The 25,534-nt window shown below is 45.0% G+C and overlaps 2 protein-coding genes across 2 annotated transcripts in view; one reads left to right on the top strand and one right to left on the bottom strand.

The window, feature by feature from the left end:
- The window catches only part of TSEN2 (tRNA splicing endonuclease subunit 2), a 217,187-nt gene that overhangs the window by 64,616 nt on the left and 127,037 nt on the right, over positions 1-25,534 (top strand). The window lies entirely within an intron of this gene.
- On the bottom strand, positions 4,094-15,967 carry MKRN2OS (MKRN2 opposite strand). Its single transcript, XM_066350990.1, has 4 exons — positions 15,692-15,967; positions 9,471-9,520; positions 5,742-5,904; positions 4,094-4,524 (listed from the first exon to the last, which is right to left on the bottom strand). The coding sequence occupies exons 1-4, from the start codon at positions 15,907-15,909 to the stop codon at positions 4,284-4,286; spliced, it is 672 nt and encodes a 223-aa protein (XP_066207087.1). The 5' UTR covers positions 15,910-15,967; the 3' UTR covers positions 4,094-4,283.

Below are 25,534 nucleotides of genomic sequence, written 5' to 3'. Positions count from 1 at the left end.
CCAATGCTGAATCTCTCATCCTTCGGTTAGCATTTAGCTGGTATAATAAAGGACACAATTGGATTCTGTTTATAATTCTAAAAAACGGAGCAACATTGCCATCTATTGGTGTTATGAGATGGCTAATTTCCTTTATTATGAGTAAAACCTGGAGGATGGTACTGTGATTTTATGGGTAAGGAATTTATAGCTGGCTGGTGAAATAGCAGGTCAGCTACTGCCAGTGTCGCATCCTGGTGGGAGAGCAGCCTCTGAAATAAGGAATGGGTACTGTGGAAGCTTTGAAGAGCAAGGGATGCAGCACTGAGAGAGCATGACACTGGCATTTCTAATATTAACCATTCTTATTTTATTTGAATTGTTTTATGACATTATTTACTTCCTTTCATATTTGAATGTTAATGAAAGCAAAATTCTTTTTTCTCTTTTATCTTCTCTAATGCAAAAATTGCTGACCCAGTTGCTGCACAATATAGGTACCACTAGTCTCTTTCAGGTCACCAGGTGGGCCCAGGAGTTAAGTACATGGATTTTGCAGTCAAATTTCTCTAAACCCTGGCTTTGCCACCCTCTGTGTGACTTGGGCAAGGCATTTATTCAGTTTGACTTTTCATCTGTAAAATAATGTCGGCATAACGTTAGTAACTAGCGTTCAGTGAAAGAGAAGAATAAGATGTGTTCATTCTGGTGTGGAGACCTTTATGAATGCTTGTTAACTGCAGCTGCTATGATTACCAATAATCAGGTAAAGAATGGGGCAAAGAAGTAGAGTCCTAAGATAACATCTTAAGAGCATGAGGGCAAATCCTCAAACTCAACACTTTTTCATCTTTACCTGCTGAGATCTTTACAAATTCTTTAACATCACAGAATAGCAGTCACAGTTCTGTTTAAAGTGATACCATGTTCTGCATGGGAAGTTTTGTTTTTCTTAAAAGTATTGGAACTGCCTGACCAAGCGGTAGTGCAGTGGATAGAGCGTTGGACTTGGACACAGAGGACCCAGGATTGAAACCCCAAGGTCGTTTGCTTGAGCGCAGGCTCACCAAGTTGAGTGCAAGGTCACTGGCTTGAGCATGGAATCATAGACATGACCCCATGGTCACTGGCTTGAGCCCAAAGGTCACTGGCTCTGCTGTAGCCCCACCCCCCTGGTCAAGGCACATATGAGAAAGCAATCGAAGAACAGCTAAGGTACCTCATGAAGAATTGATGCTTCTCATCTCTTCCCTTCCTGTCTGTTTATCCCTATATGTCCCTCTCTGACTCTATCTCTGTCAAAAATAAAAATTTATATATATACATTTACATACATATGTATATATGTATGTAAATGTATATGTATACCAGAACTTAAAAATACAAACATTGGTGTGCCCTTCATTTTTTCCCACTGAAGAGGCCAGTGCTGAAATACTGTCCTAACACGTCTTTGGAAACAAGCTTTAAGGATCTGTAGCAAGTTTTCTGAGTATCTGTGTTACTGAGTAATTATTGGTGCTTTTTTGGGTACACTGAAGATGGGTTTGTGCTTTGAAGTTGAGTACTGCAAGGATAAGTTTGATTTTTGGAAGTTAGACATCACTTGGGGAAGAAAGATGGTGACTGTGGTATTGGAGGATGAGTCAGCATGGGTTCCAGTGGCTGTCCCCCACAGTCTCTCTCCCTGCGCCACCAACTTCCACACTGTCCTCACGCAGCTTGAGTCCTTTCAGCCCCTCCTCTGCCGGAGCCCCGGTATTTCTGTATCCAGGGCCTGATGTGTCCTGGAACTTGCATTGAGAGGAAACAGACCACTGCACATGGATTTCACTATTGCCTCTACAAGGACTGAAAGGTGTGTTCCAAGAGCCCTGTGACTTGCCAACCTGGCACAGACATTTTAGTAAAGACACATTTCAGTAATCTAAATGTAGACTAGGTTAAGTTTTCACAAAAACTACCTAGCAAACCAGGGATCAAAGACCGCATCTACATATATAGACAGACAACATGATGGGTGAGGACAACTGAGGGGTGGGGTAAATAAACCCTTTTATTAGTATTTAGTTTTCCCTCACCTGTTTAACCTGTTTAGAACTTGCAGTCTGGGCCCTGGCTGGTTGGCTCAGTGGGTAGAGTGTCAGCCTGGCAGAACATCCCAAGTTCAATTCCTGGTCAGAGCACACAAGAAGTGACCATCTGCTTCTCTCCCCCTTTTCTCCCTCTTCCCTTCCAGCAGTCAGTGGCTTAATTGGTTTTAGGGTGCTGAGGATGGCTAGGTTGGTTCGAGCATGTCAGCCACAGGCACTCAATACAGCTCAGTTAATTCAAGCATCAGCTCCAGACATCACTTGGTACCCAGGCTGAGGAATAAGATTAGGTGGAGTAGTAGATCACATCTGACCAAAAACGAAGTGATTTTTGGAAGCAGATTCTAAAGAGGAATTCTCGTATGTTTTGCTGATTGGTTTAAAATTTAGTGATTAGCATGCTCTCCCTCCTGGAGGTAACATCCATGCCTTTCCATTCCCCTTTTTCTTCCACAGGCGTTCATCTCCTAAACTCTAAGGGTCCCCATGAGACTTGCAACCAGGGAGCACTAGGCAGTGGCAGCTTGTTCGGGCTGACCCGTCTCCAAGGTCCCTTATTTTCTAACTTCTCAGAGCAGCCACACCTGGGGTCATCTCTTTCCTATAACATTTTTAGAGAACCAAAGCAGCCCTGCCTAGTCTCCTGTTGCTTCTTTTCTCCTAGCCCCTTGTTTTACAGTCTCCAGCTTTAATAAACATCCTCTCAAAATCCAGAAATAGTTTGGTGATTATTTGGGTATACAAATTCTAATATGCTCGTTAAAATCACCTCGTTTCTTTATAGTTGCTCATCCCAGTTTCCCCCCCCCCCTTTTTTTCCTGAGTATTAAAGAAACCAGACAACCTAGTTGTCCTTTGTGAAGTCTGCATTTGAAGTAGGAAGTGGCCCTGGCCAGGTAGTTCAGTTGGCTAGAGTGCCATCACGATATACCAAGGTTATGGGTTCGATCCCCCATCAGGCACATACAAGAAGCAACCAGTGAATGCATGAATAAAGGAAACAAATCAATGTTTTTCTCTTCCTCTATTCTCTCTCTCTCTAAAAAAGTATCATTTAAAGTGGGAAGAGAAGGTGCTGTAGTGAACCCAGCCCCCAGTCTTCTTATGTCAGGTCAGGTAAAATGGGAAGGAAACAGACTGGAGTTCCACTTCTGAGGAATTGCCTATCTAGTTGTGCCAATGGATTAGAAAGGCTAATTCAGGAATTCCCATTTCCTAACTTAGATTGAGACCTTTTCTTTCCTATTGACCATCAAGAGATAGATTACCGCCTGACCAGGCGGTGGCGCAGTGGATAGAGCGTTGGAATGGGATGCGGAATACCCAGGTTCGAGACCCCGAGGTCACCAGCTTGAACCCAAGGTCGCTGGCTCCAGCAAGGGGTTACTCGGTCTGCTGAAGGCCCGTGGTCAAGGCACATATGAGAAAGCAATCAATGAACAACTAAGGTGTTGCAATGTGCAATGAAAAACTAATGATTGATGCTTCTCATCTCTCTCCGTTCCTGTCTGTCTGTCCCTGTCTATCCCTCTCTCTGACTCACTCTCTGTCTCTGTAAAAAAATTTAATAAAAAAATAGGCCTGACCTGTGGTAGCGCAGTGGATAAAGCGTCGACCTGGAAATGCTGAGGTTGCCAGTTCGAAACCCTGGGCTTGCCTGGTTAAGGCACATATGGGAGTTGATGCTTCCAGCTCCTCCCCCCTTCTCTCTCTCTCTCTGTCTCTCTCTCCTCTCTATCCCTCTCTGTCTCTCTCTCTCTCCTCTCTAAAAATGAGTAAATAAAATTTTTTTAAAAATTACTATAAGCTTTTTAAAGAAAAAAGTGAGGTGAAAATAGTGTTCATAAATTGTTATCTTGCTCACCTTCCTACAAATCCAACCTCCACATTGAGAGGTGACCTCATTCAGCTCTTATTTATACAGATTTCATTGTTCTGTGAATAAAAGATGCTATCACTTTATGCTTTAACGTGGATTCTCAGTTCGAAACCAAACGGCTATGAAAAGAATTTAGTTGTAATGCAAACAATTTTGAAACCCAGGGCAATTTTTATTAGTTTTGTAAATTCTTATACTGCAGTAAGTATGCTTGAAGGAAAGCCATATGATTTTTTAATTAACCACAGTTTACTGTATTTAGAAGTCCCTAGTATCTATTAAAAGCAGTAACCCCCAAAACATCTTGTCCCTTCTGCTCTGACACGGCACACTCAGCACAAACCACTTCCCCGGGGAGGGCTTGGCGTATGATCCGGGTGGTCGATCACGCAGAAGCCACGCTCTTCTATTGCCCGGTAGAGCGTGATGTACTTGGAAACCTTCCTGGTCCTCGGGACCACGAACTTTTCTATGAACTCATTCTTGTCCAGTTGCGCCTTGCCTTCTGTGGTCAGAATGCAGTTGATGAATGTGAGGGTGTAACTGTAGCAGTTGTGGCTGTCTTCTTCATATCTTCAAAACAAGGATGTGGAAAAGAGAAGGCTTAGTTTTAAAAGCTGCTCAGAAACAGGCAGAGAAGCTGCTGACAGCCTTTCATAATTGAAATTGGGCTCACTCAGCAAGCTGGGCTCCAACCTGTTCACAGAAATTTGGCATCTTAGGCTATTTCTGCTTACAACTTAAGTACAGATGAAATTCAACTAAATGTTCAGAGTGATGAGTTAAAGTGCATATAAACCCCAACATGGGAGGCTTAATTTCACTGAAGTTCAGGGTTCTAGAAGTAGAATTTCCTATCTTAAATTTTAGGATATTCCAAAAAAAAAAAAAAAAAAAATTTTAGGATATTCCAGTGTCTAAACTTACTTTAGAATAGCCCGAAATTTTAAATTGACAAGTATGCTGTATAGCTAAAGTGTTAAGGGAGCAAGGATTGAGAAATTAATTTTACACTTGCTAAAACAAAACAAAAAATGAGCTTAAATATTTATAAATTTTGAGTATTACTTGAATTTTTTTTTTGTTCTAGGGAATATAACATCATGGCTCTTATGTATTATTATTAAATGTTATGTATGTAAAAATACCTAGTCAGATAACTAGAGTTCTAAGTCTAGTCCTTTCAGTTCTTAAAATGCTCTGATTCTTATTACATAATATATGCTGGCTCATCTCTGTAGAAACCCCAAAGTAAATCAACCCCTGCTTAAATTCTGCTACAGGTGCTACTACTCTCTTGGTTTGGGCTCAACTAAACACAGCTTAGAGTACTCTGCGAGCTGAGATTGCACTTGCCTGGCAAATGAGGGCCAGGGAGCAGGTGGTCTCTAAAGCCCTATACCTGGCCCTGGCCGGTTGGCTCAGTGGTAGAGCATCAGCCTGGTGTGCGGGAGTCCCGGGTTCGATTCCTGGCCAGGGCACACAGGAGAAGCGCCCATCTGCTTCTCCACAACTCCCTTTCTCCTTCCTCTCTGTCTCTCTCTTCCCCTCATGCAGCCAGGGCTCCATTGGAGCAAAGTTGGCCCAGGCGCTGAGGATGGCTCTATGGCCTCTGCCTCAGGCGCTAGAATCACTCTGATTGCAACAGAGCAATGCCCCAGATGGGCAGAGCATCGCCCCCTGGTGGGCATGCCGGGTGGATCCCAGTCGGTCGCTTGCGGAAGTCTGACTGCCTCTCTGTTTCCAGCTTCAGAAAAATGCAAAAAAAAAATCAAAATAAAGCCTCATACCTGTGAGGCAGCCAGGCCCCTGTGCTGGAGAAGTCTTCCAGGTACTTGTCCCACTGGTCCATCAGTCCAAACATGCCAGGCTGCAGTAGTGGGATACTCACAGTCTGCTCCCAGCCTGTTTCATCTCGCTGGACACCATGCATGGTGTAATTATAGACAACTCCTGCAACCAAAACCAGAGTCATGCAGAGGCTTGAGGGGAAACACATCTCTGTGAAAGGGCCTGTTAGAAAATGACAGCAGCGCCTGACCAATGGTGGTGCAGTGGATAGAGCATCAACCTGGGACGCCGAGGTCCCAAATTCAAAACCCCAAGGTTGCCAGCTTGAACGCAGGCTGACCAGCTTGAGCACGGAATCATCGACATGATCCCAGGGTCACTGGCTTGAGCCCAAGGTTACTGGCATGAGCAAGGGGTCACTGGCTCAGCTGGAGCCCCACCGCTACCCTGTCAAGGCACATATGAGAAGCAATCAATGAACAGCTAAAGTGCCGCAACTATATAAGTTGATTGGTGCTTCTCTCTCACCCTTTCTGTCCCTCTGTCTCTCTTGTTCGCTTAAAAAAAGAAAAAGAAAAAAAAAAAGGTGTCCCTAGCTGGTTGGCTCAGTGGTAGAACATCAGCCTGGCACGTGAAAACTCCGGGTTTGATGCCTGGTCAGGACACATGAAAAGCCACCATTTGCTTCTCCACCCCTCTCCCCCCACCTTTTCTCTCTTTCTCTGTCTTTCTCTCTCTCTCAACCCTCCTTCTCCTCCTGCAGCCATGGCTCCATTGGAGAGAGTTGGCCCCAGGCACTGAGGATGGCCCCATGGCCTCACCTCAGGTGCTAAAATAGCTCAGCTGCTGAGCAACAGAGCAATGGCCCCAAATGGGCAGAGCATCACCCCCCAGGTGTCTTGCCAGATGGATCCTGGTCAGGGCGCATGCAGGAGTCTCTTTGCCTCCCCACCTCTCACTTAATAAAAAGAAAAGAAAAAAAGAAAACAACATCAGCAACCATGTAAACTTGACATATCAGACACCCAGGTTGTACGTTCTGATTACTACCAGTTAGCAATAAACCATAAGAGGCTCTAGAACCTCCTTTTCCCAAGATCATCAAGTTCACAGGGCAGCCACCCACCCTTAAATGGAGACGATCTTGCCTGGAGTTAAGGAAAGGTTATGGAGCCCCTGCCTATCCTGCTCTCTACAAAGCAGTTCCTTCAGGAAAACTCACTTCTTGCTCCAACTGCTTTTCAGCACTCTGAAGTCACACTCAGGAAACAGACAATAATAGGCACCAGGATAATCATCTCCAAATATTTTTGTTATCCTTGGCCAGTTGGCTCAGTGGTAGAGCATCAGCCCAGCATGTGGATGTCCCAGGATTGATTCCCAGTCAAGGCACACAGGAGAAGTGACTATCTGCTTTTCCACCCCTCCCCCTCTCACTTCTCTCTCATTCTCTCTTTCTCTTTCTTCCTCTCTCTCTCTTTCTTCCCTTCCTGCAGCTATGGCTCAAATTGAGCAAGTTGGCCTTGGGCGCTGAGGATGGCTCCATGGCCTCTGCCTCAGGCACTAAGAAGAGCTCAGTTGCTGAACAACGGAGCAATTCCCCAAATGGGCAGAGCATCACCCCCTAGTGAGCTTGCTGGTGGATCCTGGTCAGGGCACATGTGGGAGTCTGTCTCTGCCTCCCCTCCTCTCACTGAATTAAAAAAAAAAATTCTGTTGAAGTTCTCTATTTATAAATGTGCCTGTCTTGTTTCTTTAAATCAGTAATAAATTTCCAGTGACTAGATCAGTGGTAAGTTTTACTGCTCAAGTGGGTAACTCTGAGTTCAAAAACCCAGACCTAGGTTTCTGTTCACGTGTCAGTTTTTCTTGCTTCAAGAAGATGAGGAGAGCAGCCTGACCTGTGGTGGCGCAGTGGATAAAGCGTCGACCTGGAAATGCTGAGGTCGCCAGTTTGAAACCCTGGGCTTGCCTGGTCAAGGCACATATGGGAGTTGATGCTTCCAGCTCCTCCCCCTCTTCTCTCTCTCTCTGTCTCTCCCTCTCCTCTCTAAAAATGAATAAATAAAAAATAAATAAGAAGATGAGGAGAGCCTCACTGGCTAGCCTTGCTCACCATTCCCAGGCCTACAGCTTTGTGCAGGTGGTTCACCCAGGCCCTTTTCCTGCAGACAAGCATGTTCTGGATTCAGGCATTGCAAACTCCATGCCTTCAGAGCTAAATTTAGCCAAAATATTAACTGTTTTATTAAAATGTGCTTTTTTGTTTGTTTGTTTGTTTGTTTGTGACAGACAGAGAGAAGGACACATAGGGACAGAGAGGAAGGGAAAGAGATGAGAAGCATCAATTCTTCATTGCAATACCTAGTTGTTCATTGATTGCTTTCTCTTGTGTGCCTTGACTGGGGGGCTACAGCAGACCGAGTGACCCCTTGCTCAAGCCAGTGACCTTGGACTCAAGCTGGTGAGCTTTGCTCAAACCAGATGAGCCCGCACTCAAACCGACGACCTTGAGATTTTGAACCTGGGTCCTCCACATCCCAGTCCACCACTCTATCCATTGTGCCACTGCTTGATCAGGCTCTTTTTTGTTTTTAATTATTGTTTTTTTAAAGCAAATCACTGCAGACCCCATCACCTGCTCAGGTGCCATATGCCCTGACTTATCCCTAAGGTTCCTGCCTAACTCCTGGAGATCCTGCAGTGTGACGACCCACTAGCAGTGAGCTGAGTATAGGATTTGGGAGCAGAGGGCCTCTGGTTCCCATACAAGATGAGGTGTTGGGGGCCTGACCTGTGGTGGCGCAGTGGATAAAGCATCGACCTGGAAATGCTGAGGTTGCCGGTTCGAAACCCTGGGCTTGCCTGGTCAAGGCACATATGGGAGTTGATGCTTCCAGCTCCTCCCCACCTTCTCTCTCCTCTCTCTCTCCCTCTCTCTCTCTCCCTTCCTCTCTCCTCTCAAAATGAATAAAAAAAAAAAAATTAAAAAAAAAAAAAAAAAAAAAAAAAAGATGAGGTGTTGGGCAGCTTATTTTCCAGAATTCTGTTGCTTCCTCTCTTAAACACCAACAAAAAAACTAAAAGGTTTCTGTCATTCTTGGCTGATCAACATTAAAGATCTTTCTAATACTTGGTATTGTTAGTAATACTTTGCTGTAAAGTTGTTGGGCAAACAAGTTTGTTAGGCTTGCTCTATTGCACTTTGCCTGGTTGTTGGTGCATGAGCACGGGGCAGCACCATGTGTGTATAGTCTATGTAAGGTTGCAGGTGCTTGTCCTCAGGGTGGCAGATTATAGATTGTAGATTTCCTGCCGCCATTGGGAGGGGTCATTTTTTGCTATTGTTTGCCGAAGAAGAGGATCCATCCCCCTCCCTCAGTCTGTTTGCTCATCATCCCTGAGAGAGGGAAAGTTTTTCCTGCCTGCTTGCTGGTCCACTGTTTTGAGACTAATAAACGGAATGGCCACCATTTTCCAGCTCCACAGTTCCTTTACCATCTGCTGGAATTCAATGCAAATCTGCATGGCCACAACCACCAGCCTTACAAAAGTCAAGTATTTCTCACTTTAGAGGGTTGCATTGCTCTCCTCATGGTGCAGCAGAACCCAGGGACCAGAGAAATTACTAATTAAATGTTACATGATCACTTTTTCTTAAGAAATATTACTCTCCTCTGGATACTCTTGGGACTTTTTAAGCTAAAAAAATACATATATGAACTTACCATTTGTGTTGGTTATTCCAACATGAAGATCAGACCTTCCATCATACTCCCTGAAAGAAACAAGTATTTTTTTCTTATTTGCATATGTCTGATGTGAAGAGTTGGTACTTAAACCAAGAGAGTGATAGGCCTCCCCTTTTGGCTGGTGCCAAACTTGCCTTCACTGTCCAGGTTAGTGAAAGCCCTGTTTCAAAGCTGGTTAGGCCAAGACTATATTTGAGATCTAAAATTCCCCTTGTCCCCACCTGGGTTTTGTTGCCCCGCCTCCAATACTAAAGGTGAGTGTGCTGGAAAGCCAGCCCCGCTGGAGCAGGAAGTCAGCATAACACCTGGCACGGGGCCCCACCCAGAGGTCAGAGTTGAAGGAGCTCCTTATTCTTTTCTCCTTTTATGTGAGGTGGGAGCCTGTTCCTCAGGCAAACACGGGGTGAGAGGATTCTGAATGAATCTCAGTGGACCTATAACTTCAAAATTAATATTGCCCATTTTGGCCATGTAGCCTGTGACCATACCCACTGCTCTTGGACAGCCCTTGTTTCCTGGAATTACTATTTACTCAAGACTGGGCATTAGACATGTAAGTCCATATCACGTAACCTTCATATACAGTTCCAGGACATCACTTACTAGTCCTGAGACATTAGTTAAGTCTCTGATCTGTTTCCTCATCTATAAAATGGGAATATTATAAGCCTCCTGGCGAGCTGATCATAAAAATAAATGTCTAGTGACTGTCTGCCACAGAGAGGTTTTTTAATAAGTCGGAGGTTATTTTTGAATCATAAAGCTCCTTTGTCAGACCACAGGTCTGAATACATATATGGTTCCTCATTAAAGCAAGCAGTTGCAGGTTTTAAAATGACCAAGAACACAAATGGCTGTCCCACCTTGTACTTTGCCTGACTGGTGCATGAGCTCAGGGCAGCACCATGTGTACAGTCTACATAAGGCTGCAGGTGCTTGCCCTCAGGGCGGCAAATTATAGACTGCTATTACTTGCCTGCATGGGAGGGGCCACTGTTTACCGGAGAAGGGGTTTCTCCCCTCCCCCATCTGTTTGCTTGTGAGGAGAGAGAGAGAGAGGTTTGCCCTGCCTGCTTGCTTGTCTGCAGTTGTGTGACTCTAATAAACAGAATGGCCCACCATTTTCTGGCTCCACAGTTACTTTATCATCTGCCCAGATCCAGTGTGAACCAGCCTGGCCACGGTCACTAACCTTACACACCTGCAGCACAATCTCCCCCTGGTCATCTTATTGGAACCACTTTGGAGTTTTTTGAGACCCTGGGGGCTTGGAGGTTGAAAATGAGGCAGAAAAACAAGAACAGCCCTGGTGGCTGATAACAGTACTGCACCCGCCATACTCTACCCCAGTGGTCCCCAACCTTTTTTGGGCCATAGATTGGTTTAATGTCAGAAAATATTTTCACGGCCCAGCCTTTAGGGTGGGACGGATAAATGTATCTCGTGACCGAGACAAGCGTCAAGAGTAAGTCTTAGGCCCTGGCCGGTTGGCTAAGTGGTAGAGCGTTGGCCTGGTGTGCAGAAGTCCCGGGTTCAATTCCCGGCCAGGGCACACAGGAGAGGCGCCCATCTGCTTCTCCACCCCTCCCCCTCTCCCCCTCTCTCTTCCCCTCCCGCAGCCAAGGCTCCATTGGAGCAAAGATGACCCGGGCGCTGGGGATGGCTCCTTGGCCTCTGCCCCAGGCGCTAGAGTGGCTCTGGTCGCGACAGAGCGACGCCCCAGAGGGGCAGAGCATCACCCCCTGGTGGGCAGAGCGTCGCCCCCTGGTGGGCGTGCCAGGTGGATCCTGGTCGGGCGCATGCGGGAGTCTGTCTGTCTATCCCCATTTCCAGCTTCAGAAAAATACAAAAAAAAAAAAAAAAAAGAGTGAGTCTTAGACGAATGTAACAGAGGGAATCTGGTCATTTTTTAAAAATAAAACATCGTTCAGATTTAAATATAAATAAAACAGAAATAATGTAAGTTATTCTTTCTCTGCGGACCGGTACCAAATGACCCATGGGCCGGTACCAGTCTGCGGCCCGGGGGTTAGGGACCACTGCTCTACCCCAAGCTCATTCCCTGAGGGCATCGCAGCACTCGGTTTCCTGCCTAAATCCTTGATATTTCCTCTGCCCTCCCTCCTTCATTATCTCAGTCTTGTAACAGATGTTTATCAGGTGTCAACTATGGGCCTGTGTTTTATTTATTCTATTTATTTATTTAGTTAGTTGTTTTTCTGTGTGTGTGTGTGAAAGAGAGAGACAGAGGGACAGACAGGAAGGATGAGAGATGAGAAGCATGAATTCTTTGTTGCAGCTCTCCTTAGTTGTTCATTGATTGCTTTCTCATATGTGCCTTGGGAGGGTGGGGGGACTACAGCCGAGCCAGTGACCCCTTGCTCAATCCAGTGACCTTGGGCTCAACCCAGTGACCACGGGGTCATGTCTGATCCCACCCTCAAGCCAGCCACCTTGTGCTCAAGCTGGTGAGCCTGTGCTCACACCGGCAACCTCAGGGTTTTGATGCTCTATCCATTGCGCCACTGCCTGGTCAGGCAATGGGCCTGTGGTTTAAAGGGAAGGGCTAGTGACACAGGAAATAAGACTAGGTCTCTGCTCTTATGGAGAAGACTTTTTAGCTTTAGTTTAGTTTTAATAGATTGGTAAGTGCTCTGAAGGGAAAATATATATGAATTGTGGCAGATGTATGTGATGGAGCAGGGGCAGGGCCACCCCTCTCCTATATGACACTATTGGGCAAACAAGTGTGTTAGGCTTGCTCACTTGCACTTTTCCTGATTGAGCACGGGGCAGCACCATGTGTGTATAGTCTATGTAAAGCTGTAGGTGCTTGCCCTCAGGGCAGCAGACTGTAGATTGAGGATTGCCTGCCACCATTGGGAGGGGCCATTTTTTGCTGTTGTTTGCCAGAGAAGGGGATCCCCCCCCCACCCGCCTATTTGCTTGTCAGCCCGGAGGGGCCATTTTTTGCTGTTGTTTGCCAGAGAAGGGGATCCCCCCCCCACCCGCCTATTTGCTTGTCAGCCCGGAGGGGCCATTTTTTGCTGTTGTTTGCCAGAGAAGGGGATCCCCCCCACCCGCCTATTTGCTTGTCAGCCCACAGAGAGAGAGAAGCGGTTCTCCCTGCTTGCTTGTCAGCCTTGTGAGACTCTAACAAAGGGAATGGCCTACCATTTTCTGGCTCCACAGTTCCTTTCCTGTCTGCCTGAATTCAATATGAATCTGCATGGCCACAACCACCAGCCTTACAGATACCTTCGTACAAACTAAGGAAAGGGGCCCTTTCTTCGTGCAGATGCAACTCCACCCAGGTATTTGGCATGGTGAGTGGAAAGCAGGTTACGCTTCAATACTCACCACCACCTTGGCCAGGTGCCTTTGTGCAGTCCACAACCCGCACAACCATGTGGCAGCCCTGAGGGGTCCTAACCAAGTTAGTTCAGAGCCACAGTGATTCTTTTTGGTCACTACTGGTTCTCTTTTATGAAGTAGGCAAAATTGTCCCAAGGTGAACTGTGGGAGTCCATCCTGAGGGTTTAAAAATTGGATGAAGAAGAAGGAAATTGTTTGGAACTTGGCCTTAGAGTGTCTGGTGGGCAGGGGGCTACTTTAAAGACTTTGCAGATCCTGATCTGGGGGTTAAGGGGATGAGAACATTCCAAAACATATGACTTGTTTCAACACTACCCCCTCATTTCTACTGATGCCTAGGGAAGCCAGGTCTGTCAGGATCACAATATCATACAATAAGTAAAACTTATTGGCACCAACCTGAAAGCCTGTCATGTCGTTTCTTGGCTTGTTCACTGTGACATCCTTAGTATTTCCCACACACGGCTGCTCAGTAAGGATTTGTGGAATAAACCATGTTATGGCAATTGAATTCTAAATTTTATCCACTTCATTCAAAAGCTTTTGGAATTTCACCAGTTAAGGACTTTAGTTAGCATGAATGAGAGGCTCTTATTGTTAGGTTTAGGTTCAGGGTTCCTTTAGATCCAGAACCCCTTTAAAGCTCAAATTCCCCTCACCCAACTTCCCACTAGGGCTCAAAACAGATCATTCTCATTCCCCACTGTGAGGTTCATTTGCTTGCTATTCTCTCTCTTAATAGCTTCCTGGCCTTCATTTTGAAATGTAGCAAAAAGTTTACCTTTGCAGGAATGTCAGAGAAAGATTGCATTGGGAAGGGACCTGACCATTAGGGGAGTTTAAATCACAATAGTTATTAGTGAAAGCCTAGCCACAGACTCAGAGATGCCAGGTCCCAGCTGTTCCTGGGAGATTCCTGATCTCTTGGCTATCTTCAAAATTTACCAAGGACACCAGAAAGGACCATGCTGATTAGCCTTTGCTACATCAAACAGAAACTTGGGCCCTGGCCTGGCGTGTGGAAGTTCTGGGTTCGATTCCCCATCAGGGCACACAGAAGCACCCATCTGCTTCTCCACTCTTTCCCCTCTCCTTCCTCTCTCTCACTTTTCCCCTCCTGCAGCCAAGACTCCATTGGAGCAAAGTTGGCCTGGGTGCTGAGGATGACTCCATGGCCTCTGCCTCAGGTGCTAGAATGGCTCTGGCTGCAATGGAGCAATTCCCCAGATGGGCAGAGCATCGCCCCCTGGTGGGCATGCTGGGTGGATCCCAGTCAGACATATGTGGGAGCCTGACTGCATCCCCACTTCTAACTTCGGAAAAATACAAAAAGAAAGAAAGAAAGAAAGAGAGAGAGAGAGAGAGAGAGAGAGAGAGAGAGAAGAAAGAAACTTGTGTTTCTGCAGCAGAATTCCCCTCCTCCTGCTCATCATCAAGTTAATGACCAAAGCCACAAACCCTGATATGCTAATCTGAGTATGTCCAGGTGCAGGCAACCCCATGCCAGCTAATGCCTGCTGTAACCCCGATATCTAATGCTCTCTCACACAGCTGGAGCTGACACCCTATGCTGGTCTCAGCTCACTTGCATCCAGGCACTTTTAAAATAAACTTTCCTTTTGGAACACACTAGCCTCGTGTTTTCAAATCGGCCCATGGTTTCTGCCTTTCACTTATAAAACAGTTTGGTGCAACACCTTTTACACACTTTGGTTCATTTCAGCCTCATATGGATGGGAAGGAAATAGATTAAAGAAGTGAGTTTAGTAGGAAAGTGAATAGTCAACTCTAAAGTTTCTCATCCCAAGCACTCTTGAGGACATGAGAGAATTGGGAGGGTGGATTTCAAGGAGGCCAGGTGTTCTCAATCAGGATGATACCCATGGACACGCTTCATAAAGCACATGCAATCATTCGGTAGCATCCTTGCTCTTACAACCTGGCTTGTGCACAGCTGGTCCAAATTATATTTATAAACTTCACAAGGACTCTAAGGAGGCACAATCTTTTCCTTTGATTTCTGAAATCTTAAAGTTAGGTGGCATCTATAATTGAAATAGACCAACTCTAGTCTTCAATTTAATTCAGTTTCATGCAAAATAGTGTATAAGTGGCCAATCTTCAGGCTCTGTACATTGTACCTGTTTGTCACAGAAATTACAAACTAACAATAAGATTATTTTGATAAGATTAGCTGCTGGGTCATTTTTCCAAATTACCCTCTTAGCTCTAAATCTATGGATAAAAGAATCTCTCCAGGCTATACATTTTTCTCTCATAAAATTGTATAAGTACAATTAACCTTCATATATTCTTGCATTTATCTCTCCAGGAAAGTATATACACCATCTATTTTATAAAACAAATAGGCCTAGCCTGACCAGGCAGTGCTGCAGTGGATAGAACATTGGCCTGGGACACTGAGGACCCAGGTTTGAAACCTCAAGGTCACTGGCTTTAGCATGGGTTACCGGCTTGAGTGTGAAATCCTAGACATGACCCCATGGTCGCTGGCTTTAGCAAGAGGTCACTGGCTCAGCTGGAGTGCCCTGGTTAAGGCACATGAGAAAGCAATCAATGAACAATAAGGTGATGCAACTATGAGTTGATGCTTCTCATCTCTCTCCCTGTCTGTCTCTGTCTTTGTCTCCCTCTCTCAAAATAAAATAAAATGAAACAAATAGGCCTACATTTTAGAATTTAATGCTAAAATACTGGAAAGACTTATCCACTACACCTCACACTGTAAAAGAAGGTTTTAGTGACGACAGCACAGAAGGAAAAGTTTGCACAGTTCAATGTAACACTTAAAAACATTGTACCTAAGAAACGTCCCTTGAGTTGGTCTGAGGAGGAATGAATATTTTTCTTGATGCCCATTGGTAAACGGATTTGAGATGCTAACAGGTGCTTCCTCCAGCTTCCTCGAGCCCACGTCCTGCCGGCAGAGGGGGCAGCATCGCGGCACACTGAAGCTGTAGATATATTTTCTACAGTGGTTGAATTTGATTAAAGGTTTTCCGGCCTCTGTGCACTGCATGGCTTTCCCCTCCTGGGCTATCAGGGGTGATTTCCCCAGACTTCCTTTTCCTGATTGCACAGGTAGCCAATTCGCACAGCCCGAGTAACCTGACCTGATCAGCAATGACGTCATTCTGATTGACGGCCTCGGAAACCAAACCGGGTAGAATTAACCACTAACCAGGCCGCCTCATAGATTAGTATCCTTAAAGAGCTTTCATTTTCCTTTTCATTTGTGCTTCCTTACAAAAAGTTTTCTAGCTTTTGTACATTTTGCAACTTTTGGTAGCCAGCTCCTACTCATCCTATAGAGCCCTATGTTTCTGAAAAGGTGCTCTGCTGCCTCCAGCGTTCCCTCGCTCTGGCTGCACTGGGTTCATGTTTCCACCAGAGCTCTGTTCTTTAATTAGTCATAAGTCTGTGAGCCTCTTGGAATTAGGGACCTACACTTATTTTTGTGCTTCTAGAAAAGATTATATTGTTTTTGTTTTGAATAAATAAAACCTATGAGGCTATTCTCTTTTGATGTTTTATGTTGTAGAAGTACTCATGCTCATAAAAAAATTAACAGCACACTAAAAATAAATATAGTAGTGGTTACCAGTGGTGGGATTCAAATAATTTAACAACAGGTTCTCTGCCCTAATGACAGTTTTTTTTCTTTGTTTGTTTTGCAAGAGAGACAGAGAGTGGGACAGTTAGCAACAGACAGGAAGGAAGAGAGATGAGAAACATCAATTCTTCGTTTTGGCACCTTAGTTGTTCATTGATTGCTTTCTCATATGTGCCTTGATGGGGTTGGGGGTGGGGCTACAGCAGAGCAAGTGATCCCTTACTCAAGCCAGCAATCTTGGGCTCAAGCCAGTGACCTTGGGCTTCAACCTAGCAACCTTTGGGCTCAAGCCAGCGACCATGGGGTCATGTCAAGCCAGCGACCCGCACTCAAGCTGGTGAGCCCCTACTCAAGCCAGATGAGCCCGTGTTCAAGCCAGCAACCTCAGGTTTCAAACCTGGGTCCTCTGCATCCCAGTCTGACGCTCTATCCACTGTGCCACTGCCTGGTCAGGCTGCCCTACTGACTGTTTTAAGTATAAAAAAGATATACCAAAAGGCAGTTTATTATTTTATGCATTTAAAACTTAAATAAGAACAATAAAAGAGGTACACAAAACTAGATTATGAGTTTTAAAATATTAATAAAAAATATTAAATAATACCTGACAAAAAACAATAAAACTTATTTAAGATATTTCCATATTGCTGCTGCTTTTTTTTGCGTGTGACAGAGACAGAGAGACAGATAGATAGGGACAGACAGACAGGAAGGGAGAGAGATGAGAAGCATCAATTCTTTGTTGCGGCTCCTTAATTCAGTGATTGCTTTGTCATATGTGCCTTGACCAGGCGGCTACAGCAGAATGAATGACCCCTTACTCAAGACAGTAACTTTGGGCTCAAGCCAGCGATCTTTGGGCTCAAGCCAGCAACCATGCGGTCATGTCTATGACCCCATGCTCAAGCCCGCGACCCCACGCTCAAGCTGGTGAGCCTGCACTCAAGCCAAATGAGCCCATGCTCAAACCAGCAATCTCAGGGTTTCGAACTTGCTTCATCTGCTTCCCAGTCCTATGCTCTATCCACTGTGCCACTGCCTGGTCAAGCTCCATATTGCTTCTTTTTTTTTTTTTTTTTTTTTTTTTTCATTTTTCTGAAGCTGGAAACAGGGAGAGACAGACAGACTCCCGCATGCGCCCGACCGGGATCCACCCGGCACGCCCACCATGGGGCGACGCTCTGCCCACCATGGGGTGACGCTCTGCCCACCAGGGGGCGATGCTCTGCCCATCCTGGGCGTCGCCATGTTGCGACCAGAGCCACTCTAGCGCCTGAGGCAGAGGCCACAGAGCCATCCCCAGCGCCCGGGCCATCCTTGCTCCAATGGAGCCTCGGCTGCGGGAGGGGAAGAGAGAGACAGAGAAGAAAGCGCGGCGGAGGGGTGGAGAAGCAAATGGGCGCTTCTCCTGTGTGCCCTGGCCGGGAATCGAACCCGGGTCCTCCGCACGCTAGGCCGACGCTCTACCGCTGAGCCAACCGGCCAGGGCTTCCATATTGCTTCTTGATTGGCATTCTCACTTGTAACTTTTTTCACCTATAGATGGAGTGAACATTACTATGGGAGCTTAGAATACGCTATTGCGCAGATGAATGTTTAAAAAGAGTAAGGAGTGTAAATTTGTGATTTCCTCATTGGGCAGCTGCCCAGGTGCCCACCTTAGAGAGAACCCTGATTTCAAGTGCCATTTAACAACTGATTTGCCGAACTCAACAAAAAATTAGGTATCGGTTCTGCCGAACCAGTGTGAAACACCTGAATCCAACCACTGATAGTTACCCTAGGTGGGGTTACTGATTAGGAGAGGGAATGAGTGGTTCTCAGATCATATTTTAAAATCACTCAACTATGTGTCATTTACAAGAGATACAGTTCATATATGAAAATACCAGGTAAGTTGAAAATAAAAGGTTGGGAAAATGTATGCAAAAAAAAAAGCTGATATATTAATATTAGACAAAGTACACTTTAAAAGAAAAAGAATTTCTAGCCTGACCTGTGGTGGCACAGTAGATAAAGCACTGACCTGGAATGCTGAGGTCACCAGTTCAAAACCCTGGGCTTGCCGGGTCAAAGCACATACGGGAAGCAACTACTATGAGTTGATGCTTCCCACTTCTCCTCTCTCTTTATCTCTTTCTCTCCCCTCTATCTAAAAATCAATGAACAAAATTTTAAAAAAATAAAAGAAGAATTTCTTGACACTTTCTTTTTGAACTAGCAATCTCAGAAACATCTTTTACATGCATTATACTGTCTGGGGTCAGCACATTCCTTCACTGAAAACAATAACCTGATGCAATGAACAACTAGCATTCTTAGAAACATCTTTTATACACATGTCTTTTTTTTTTTTTTTTTTTTTTTTTTTTTGTATTTTTCTGAAGTTGGAAACGGGGAGGCAGTCAGACAGACTCCTGCATGTGCCTGACCGGGATCCACCCGGCACGCCCACCAGGGGGCAATGCTCTGCCTATCTGGGGCGTTGCTCTGCTGCAACCAGAGCGATTCCAGCGCCTGAGGCAGAGGCCACAGAACCATCCTCAGCACCCGGGCTATCCCCGCTCCAATGGAGCCCCAGCCGCGGGAGGGGAAGAGAGAGACAGAGAGGAAGGAAGGGGGGGGGGTGGAGAAGCAGATGGGCGCCCCTCCTGTGTGCCCTGGCCGGGAATCGAACCCGGGACTCCCGCACACCAGGCTGACGCTCTACCACTAAGCCAACCGGCCAGGGCCTATACACATCTTTTTTAAAAAAAAGATTTTATATATTCTTTTTAGAGAAGAGAGAGAGAGAAGGAAGAGAGAAGGAGGGAGGAGCAGGAGGTATCAACTCCCATGTGCTTTGATCAGGCAAGGCAGGGTTTTCAACCAGCGACCTCAGCATTCCAGGTTGACACTTTATCCACTGTGCCACCATAGGCCAGGCCACATGTCTTTACATAGTGTATTATGTGCACAATAGTGAGGTAAATTGATTCTTTCACTGATATAACACAGTTCTGAATCACATGGCAACTATTACAAAGAGAGACATTTCTTAGTCATTATGTGCTGGCAAAACAGAAGAGAACAATCTTAAATTTATTTGAACCTAATAACATAGATCAAAAATATATAAATCAAATGCTGACCAAACTAAAAGAAGAATAGACAATTCCACAGTGGGATTACATTAGAAATAAAAAATAAATCAATAAAACCTGACCTGTGGTGGTGCAGTGGGTAAAGCGTCGACCTGGAATGCTGAGGTCACTGGTTCAAAACCCTGGGCTTGCCTGGTCAAGGCACATATAGGAGTTGATGCTTTCTGCTCCTCCCCCTTTCTTTCTCTCTCTCTTTCTCTCTCTCTATCTCTGTCTCTGCCTCCTCTCTCTAAAATTAATAAATAAATAAAAAATAATAAAATAAAATAAAATACAAAAAAACAGAAAAAGAAAGAAAAAAAAACCAAAATCAATAAGAAAAAGCTAACTAGAAAATCCTCAGTAGTTTGGAAATTAAGCAGTACACTTCTAAATAACTATGGCTCAAAGAATAAAAAACAATGGAAATTAGAAAATATTTCAAACCCAATAGTAATGACATAAATACTTGGGGAAACAACTAAAAGGGACTTAAAGGGAAAATTATAGCTTTAAATACTTAAAGAAGAATGCTTGAATATTGCTGAACTAAACTTTTATCTCAGGAAGCTAGAAAACAAGAACAATTTGAAATTAGGAAAACATGGGAAAAAGAAATAGCAAATGTAAGAGCAGAAATCTGAAATAAAAATCACATGTACAGTGCAGAAAATGAACAAAGCTGAGGAAGACAAGATGGCGCTGGAGTAGGTGGACGTACCAACATCCACCTCCCAGAACCAAAGTGGATTACAAAATAATTTTAAGAACTATCATCTGGAAAAACCAACTTTGGACTAAACTAAGAGGACTCTTCAACCAAGGAACACTGAAGAAGCCACACCGAGACTTGCTTAGTGTATCCCAAGGTTCTCTTTACCAAGCCACAGTCGCAGAGCTCCAGGGAAAAGCAACCTGGTCTCATCTCCCCAGGTAGAGGAGAACAGAAGCTCCATCTCCACACATGCTGCAGATGGCTTTTCCAGTCTACCTGAATCATTACCAGCTAGAAGCAGCAGTCATTGGGACTTGGACGTGAGCTGCAATGTATAGAATTGTGACAATAATTCCAGTGCCATTGGACTTTTCCTGGATGTGGACTTTTCCTGGACTCCTGCTCCTTGGGACAGTTCCTAACAGACTGAACTGGGGTTGGGTTGCATTTATCAGGGACTTGGCATGGTGTTGGGGCCAACTTGGACTTCGTGAACTTGTTAAGGACACTACTCTTTTATGGATTCTTGCTGTATTGGCCAAGAGTTTGCTTAAAGGCTTTAGTCACTGTAAAAAAAAAATAATAGAAGACTGGATAAAGAAGATGTGGCACATATACACCATGGTATACTATTCAGCCATAAGAAATGATGACATCGGATCACTTACAACAAAATGGTGGGATCTTGATAACATTATACGGAGTGAAATAAGTAAATCAGAAAAAAACAAGAACTGCATGATTCCATACATTGGTGGGACATAAAAACGAGACTAAGAGACATGGACAAGAGTATGGTGGTTATGGGGGGCAGGGGGAGGAAAGGAGGGGGAGGGGGAGGGGCACAAAGAAAACTAGATAGAAGGTGACGGAGGACAATCTGACTTTGGGTGATGGGTATGCAACATAATTGAATGACAAGATAACCTGGACATGTTTTCTTTGAATATATGTACCCTGATTTATTGATGTCACCCCATTAAAATTAATAAAAATTTATTTATTAAAAAAAATGAACAAAGCTAACATAAACTACAGGCTGAGCTGGCTTCAGTGGTAAATTTTTCCAAGTATTTAAGAAAAAATTAATACCTACATTACACAGACATTTTTCAAATAGGGAAAAAAAAGGAAAACTTTCCAACTCATTTTATGCATGTCCCAGACACCAAAACCTAACATGAGCTTTATAAGGAAGGAACACTACAGACCACTATGACTCATGAATAAGGATGCAGAAATCCTAAACACAATATTAACAAACAGAATCTAATGATTTGGCCCTGGCCAGTTTGCTCAGTGGTAGAGCGTCGGCCTGGCGTGCAGAAGTCCCGGGTTCGATTCCCGGCCTGGGCACACAGGAGAAGCACCCATCTGCTTCTCCACCCCTCCCCTTCTCCTTCCTCTCTGTCTCTCTCTTCCCCTCCCACAGCCAAGGCTCCATTGGAGCAAAGTTTTCCCGGGCGCTGAGGATGGCTCTGTGGCTTCTGCCTCAGGCACTAGAATGGCTCTGATTGCGGCAAAGCAACACCCCAGATGGGCAGAGCATTGCCCCCTGGTGGGCGTGCCGGGTGGACACCGGTCGGGCGCATGCGGGAGTCTGTCTGACTGCCACCCCGTTTCCAACTTCAGAAAAAAAAAATCTAATGATTTATAGAAAGAATAATAAATACATCATGCCAAATGAGGTATATCTGAGGCATTCAAGGTTAACTTGAGAGCTTGTTTGGAGATTCTAGCAGGGGAGCACAGCTACTCATCTACCTTTGACAGAAGAATGGTTCTTTCTTCTATTGGAGAAGGTCACCCTCTTCAACCAAGCACGCAGCTTCTGGAGGGATGCACTTGGAGCAGTGAGGGAGGAAGGGGACACCTGCCTAGTGAGCCAGATCAGCTGAATCAACACTAGCAATCAGCCTGACCTGTGGTGGCACAGTGGATAAAGCATCAACCTGGAACGCTGAGGTTGCTGGTTCAAAACCTCTGGCTTGCCTGGTCAAGGAACATATGGGAGTTGATGCTTCCTGCTCCTCCCTCTTCTCTCTCTCTTTCTCTCTTTCATCCCCTACCCTCTAAAATGAATAAATAAATAAAAAGTTATTTTAACGTTTTTAAAAAATACACTGACAATGCGATGACAGGCATCACAGCCAGATCCATCCAAGGTTAACTTAACATTAAAAAAATCAGTAATATAGCCTGACCTGTTGTGGCACAGTCGATAGAGCATCGATCGGCCTGTAATGCTGAGGTCACCGGTTAGAAACCCTGGGTTTTCCTGGTCATGGCACATATAGGGATTGATGCTTCCTGCTCCTCCTTCCTTCTCTCTCTCTCTCTCTCTCTTCTCTAAAATGAATAAATAAAGTCTTTTTAAAAAATCAGTAATATAGGCACTGGCCGATTGGCTCAGTAGTAGAGCGTTGGCCTGGTATGTGGATGTCCCAGGTCTGACTCCCAGTCAGGGCACACAGAAGCAGCGTCCATCTGCTTCTTCACCCCTACTACTCTCACTTCTTTCTCTTTCTCTCCTCCTCACCTCCTGCAGCCATGGCTTAATTAGAGCAAGTTGGCCCCGGATGCTGAGGATGGCTCCATGGCTTCCATCTCAAGCCCTAAGAAGAGCTCAGTTGCTGAGCAACGAAGCAACATGCCAGATGGGCAGAGCATTGCCCCTTAGTGGGCTTGTCAGGTGGATCCTAGCTGAGGCATATGTGGGAATCTGTTTCTGCCTTCCCTCCTCTCACTAAAAAAAAAAAAAAAAGTAATATACCCTGACCTGTGGTGGCACAGTGGATATAATGTCAACCTGGAATTCTGAGGTTGCTGGTTGAAAACCCTGGGCTTGCCTGGTCAAGGCACATACAAGAAGCAACTACTGCCCTGGCCGGTTGGCTCAGTGGTAGAGCGTCGGCCTAGCGTGCAGAGGACCCGGGTTCGATTCCCGGCCAGGGCACACAGGAGAAGCGCCCATTTGCTTCTCCACCCCTCTGCCGCGCTTTCCTCTCTGTCTCTCTCTTCCCCTCCCGCAGCCAAGGCTCCATTGGAGCAAAAGATGGCCCAGGCGCTGGGGATGGCTCTGTGGCCTCTGCCTCAGGCGCTAGAGTGGCTCTGGTTGCAACATGGCGACGCCCAGGATGGGCAGAGCGACGCCCCCTGGTGGGCAGAGCATCGCCCCTGGTGGGCGTGCCGGGTGGATCCCGGTCGGGCGCATGCGGGAGTCTGTCTGACTGTCTCTCCCTGTTTCCAGCTTCAGAAAAATGAAAAAAAAAAAGAAGCAACTACTACGAGTTGATGCTTCCCACTCCCCTCTCTTTGCTCTTCTCCCTCTCTCCTTTCTCTCTCTGTCCTCTTTCTTAAAAAAAAAAAATCACTAATATAATTCAATACACTAACAGAATAAAGGATAAAACAATACAGTTTTCTCCATAGATGGGAAAGGACTTGATAAAAAATACACAAGCCTGACTGTTGGTGGTGCAGTGGATAGAGCGCTGACCTGGAACACTGAGGAGCAGAGGCGGATTAAGGTCAGTTGAGGCCCCGGGCACAGAAGAAAATATTGAGCCCCTTAAAAAAAAGAGACAGCCTGATGTGTGGTGGTGCAGTGGATAAAAGTGCGGACCTGGAATGCTGAGGTTACTGGTTCGAAACCCTGGACTTGCCTGGTCAAGGCACATATGGGAGTTGATGCTTCCTCTCCTCCCCCCTTTCTCTCTCTGTCTCTTTCTTCTCCTCTCTCTAAAATGAATAAATAAAATCTAAAAATATATATATTAAAAAGAAAAGAGAGTGATGGAAAATAAGAAATACATGTTAACCATATTTTTAAATAAATAAAAAATATTATGTACTATTAATGTTAAAATTGCACATATGAAACCAAACTTGATGACATTAGAAAAAAGTATAAAGTTGGGGATTTGCGGGGCCCTTCAAAAGTTGGGGACCAGGGCATGTGCCTTGTTTGCCTGCTGTAAATCTGCCTTTGCTGAGGACTCAGATTCAGAACCCAAGATCACCAGCTTGAGCGTAGGGTCACCAGCTTGAATGCAGGCTTGCTGGTTTGAGTGTGGGATCATAGACATTACCCCATGGTTGCTGGATTGAGCAAGGAGTTGCTGTCTCAGCTGTAGTGCCTCCCCACCCCCATCAAGGCACATTGAGAAGCAATCAGTGAACAACTAAAGTGATGCAACTACAAGCTGATGCTTCTCATCTCTCTCTCTCTCTCTCTCTCTCTCACACACACACACACACACACACACACACACACACACACACACACAAAGACATGTTCATGATAAAAGCTCTAAGAAAACTTGAAAGAGAAAGAATCTTCCTTAATTTGATAATGGATAGCTTAAAAAACCCTAGAGTTAACATTTTCATTAACGGTGAAATATTAAATAATTTCCCTGAATTCAGAAACAAGACAAGGATGTCTACCATTACCACTTCTATTTAAGGTGACACTGAGGTTCTCAGCAGTGCAATAAGGACAACAACAAAAAAAAGGCTATATAAATTGAAAATGCAATAAAATTGTCATTATTTGTGAATGGCATGATTGTGTGTGTAGAAAACCCAAAATAACAAACAAACTATTAGAATTAATACATGAGTTTAGCAGGGAATAAGCAACAGGATATTTTTTGGAAAGATTTTATTATTGATTTTAAAGAGAGGAGAGAGAGAGCGAGAAAGGTGGGGGACGGGGGGGGGGGTAGGAAGCATCAACTCATAGGTAGTTGTTTCTCACACATGCCTTGACCAGACAAGCCCAGGGTTTCAAACCAGCAAACTCAGTGTGGATGAAAAAGGGGCCACATGCTGAACCTGACAAGCTCAGGAAAAGCCTAGGTGGTGGCCTTACAGACTCAGGGACCTAATGTAAATACACAGGATGGCCTGAAATGGAATTTTTTTAACTAAAAGTGGTTTATGGTGGGTAGTCATGTCTTAGGGAGTTATTCTCTATCAGAACTAAGGTCAGTGCTTGCTTTGAAGCCTGTCTACTGCCTTTTGCATCTACAGTAATGTACCTGACACACGCCTTTGAAATGTAGGGGTGATCTTCTTTCTTCTGCCCCCTCAGGCAGGCATCCCACCAGAGCAGGAATCAACAAACCCCTTCATTGTTAATATCATGTTAATTAATTTACCTATCTTATGCCTCCCTGTGTAAAAGAAA

Source organism: Saccopteryx leptura, chromosome 10 (genome assembly GCF_036850995.1).
Source record: "Saccopteryx leptura isolate mSacLep1 chromosome 10, mSacLep1_pri_phased_curated, whole genome shotgun sequence".
NCBI lineage: Eukaryota > Metazoa > Chordata > Mammalia > Chiroptera > Emballonuridae > Saccopteryx > Saccopteryx leptura.
This window is presented reverse-complemented; position numbering and strand designations above follow the sequence as displayed.

What these genes read in the sequence shown, in the direction of transcription:
- MKRN2OS (XM_066350990.1), bottom strand. Translation starts at nt 15,909, where the DNA reads ATGCAGTGCACAGAGGCCGGAAAACCTTTAATCAAATTCAACCACTGT. An exon ending in TGGAATAACCAACACAAATG is followed by an intron (nt 5,905 to 9,470) that starts GTAAGTTCATAT and finishes TTTTGGTTGCAG; the next exon opens with GAGTTGTCTATAATTACACC. An exon ending in GGGGCCTGGCTGCCTCACAG is followed by an intron (nt 4,525 to 5,741) that starts GTATGAGGCTTT and finishes CTTGTTTTGAAG; the next exon opens with ATATGAAGAAGACAGCCACA.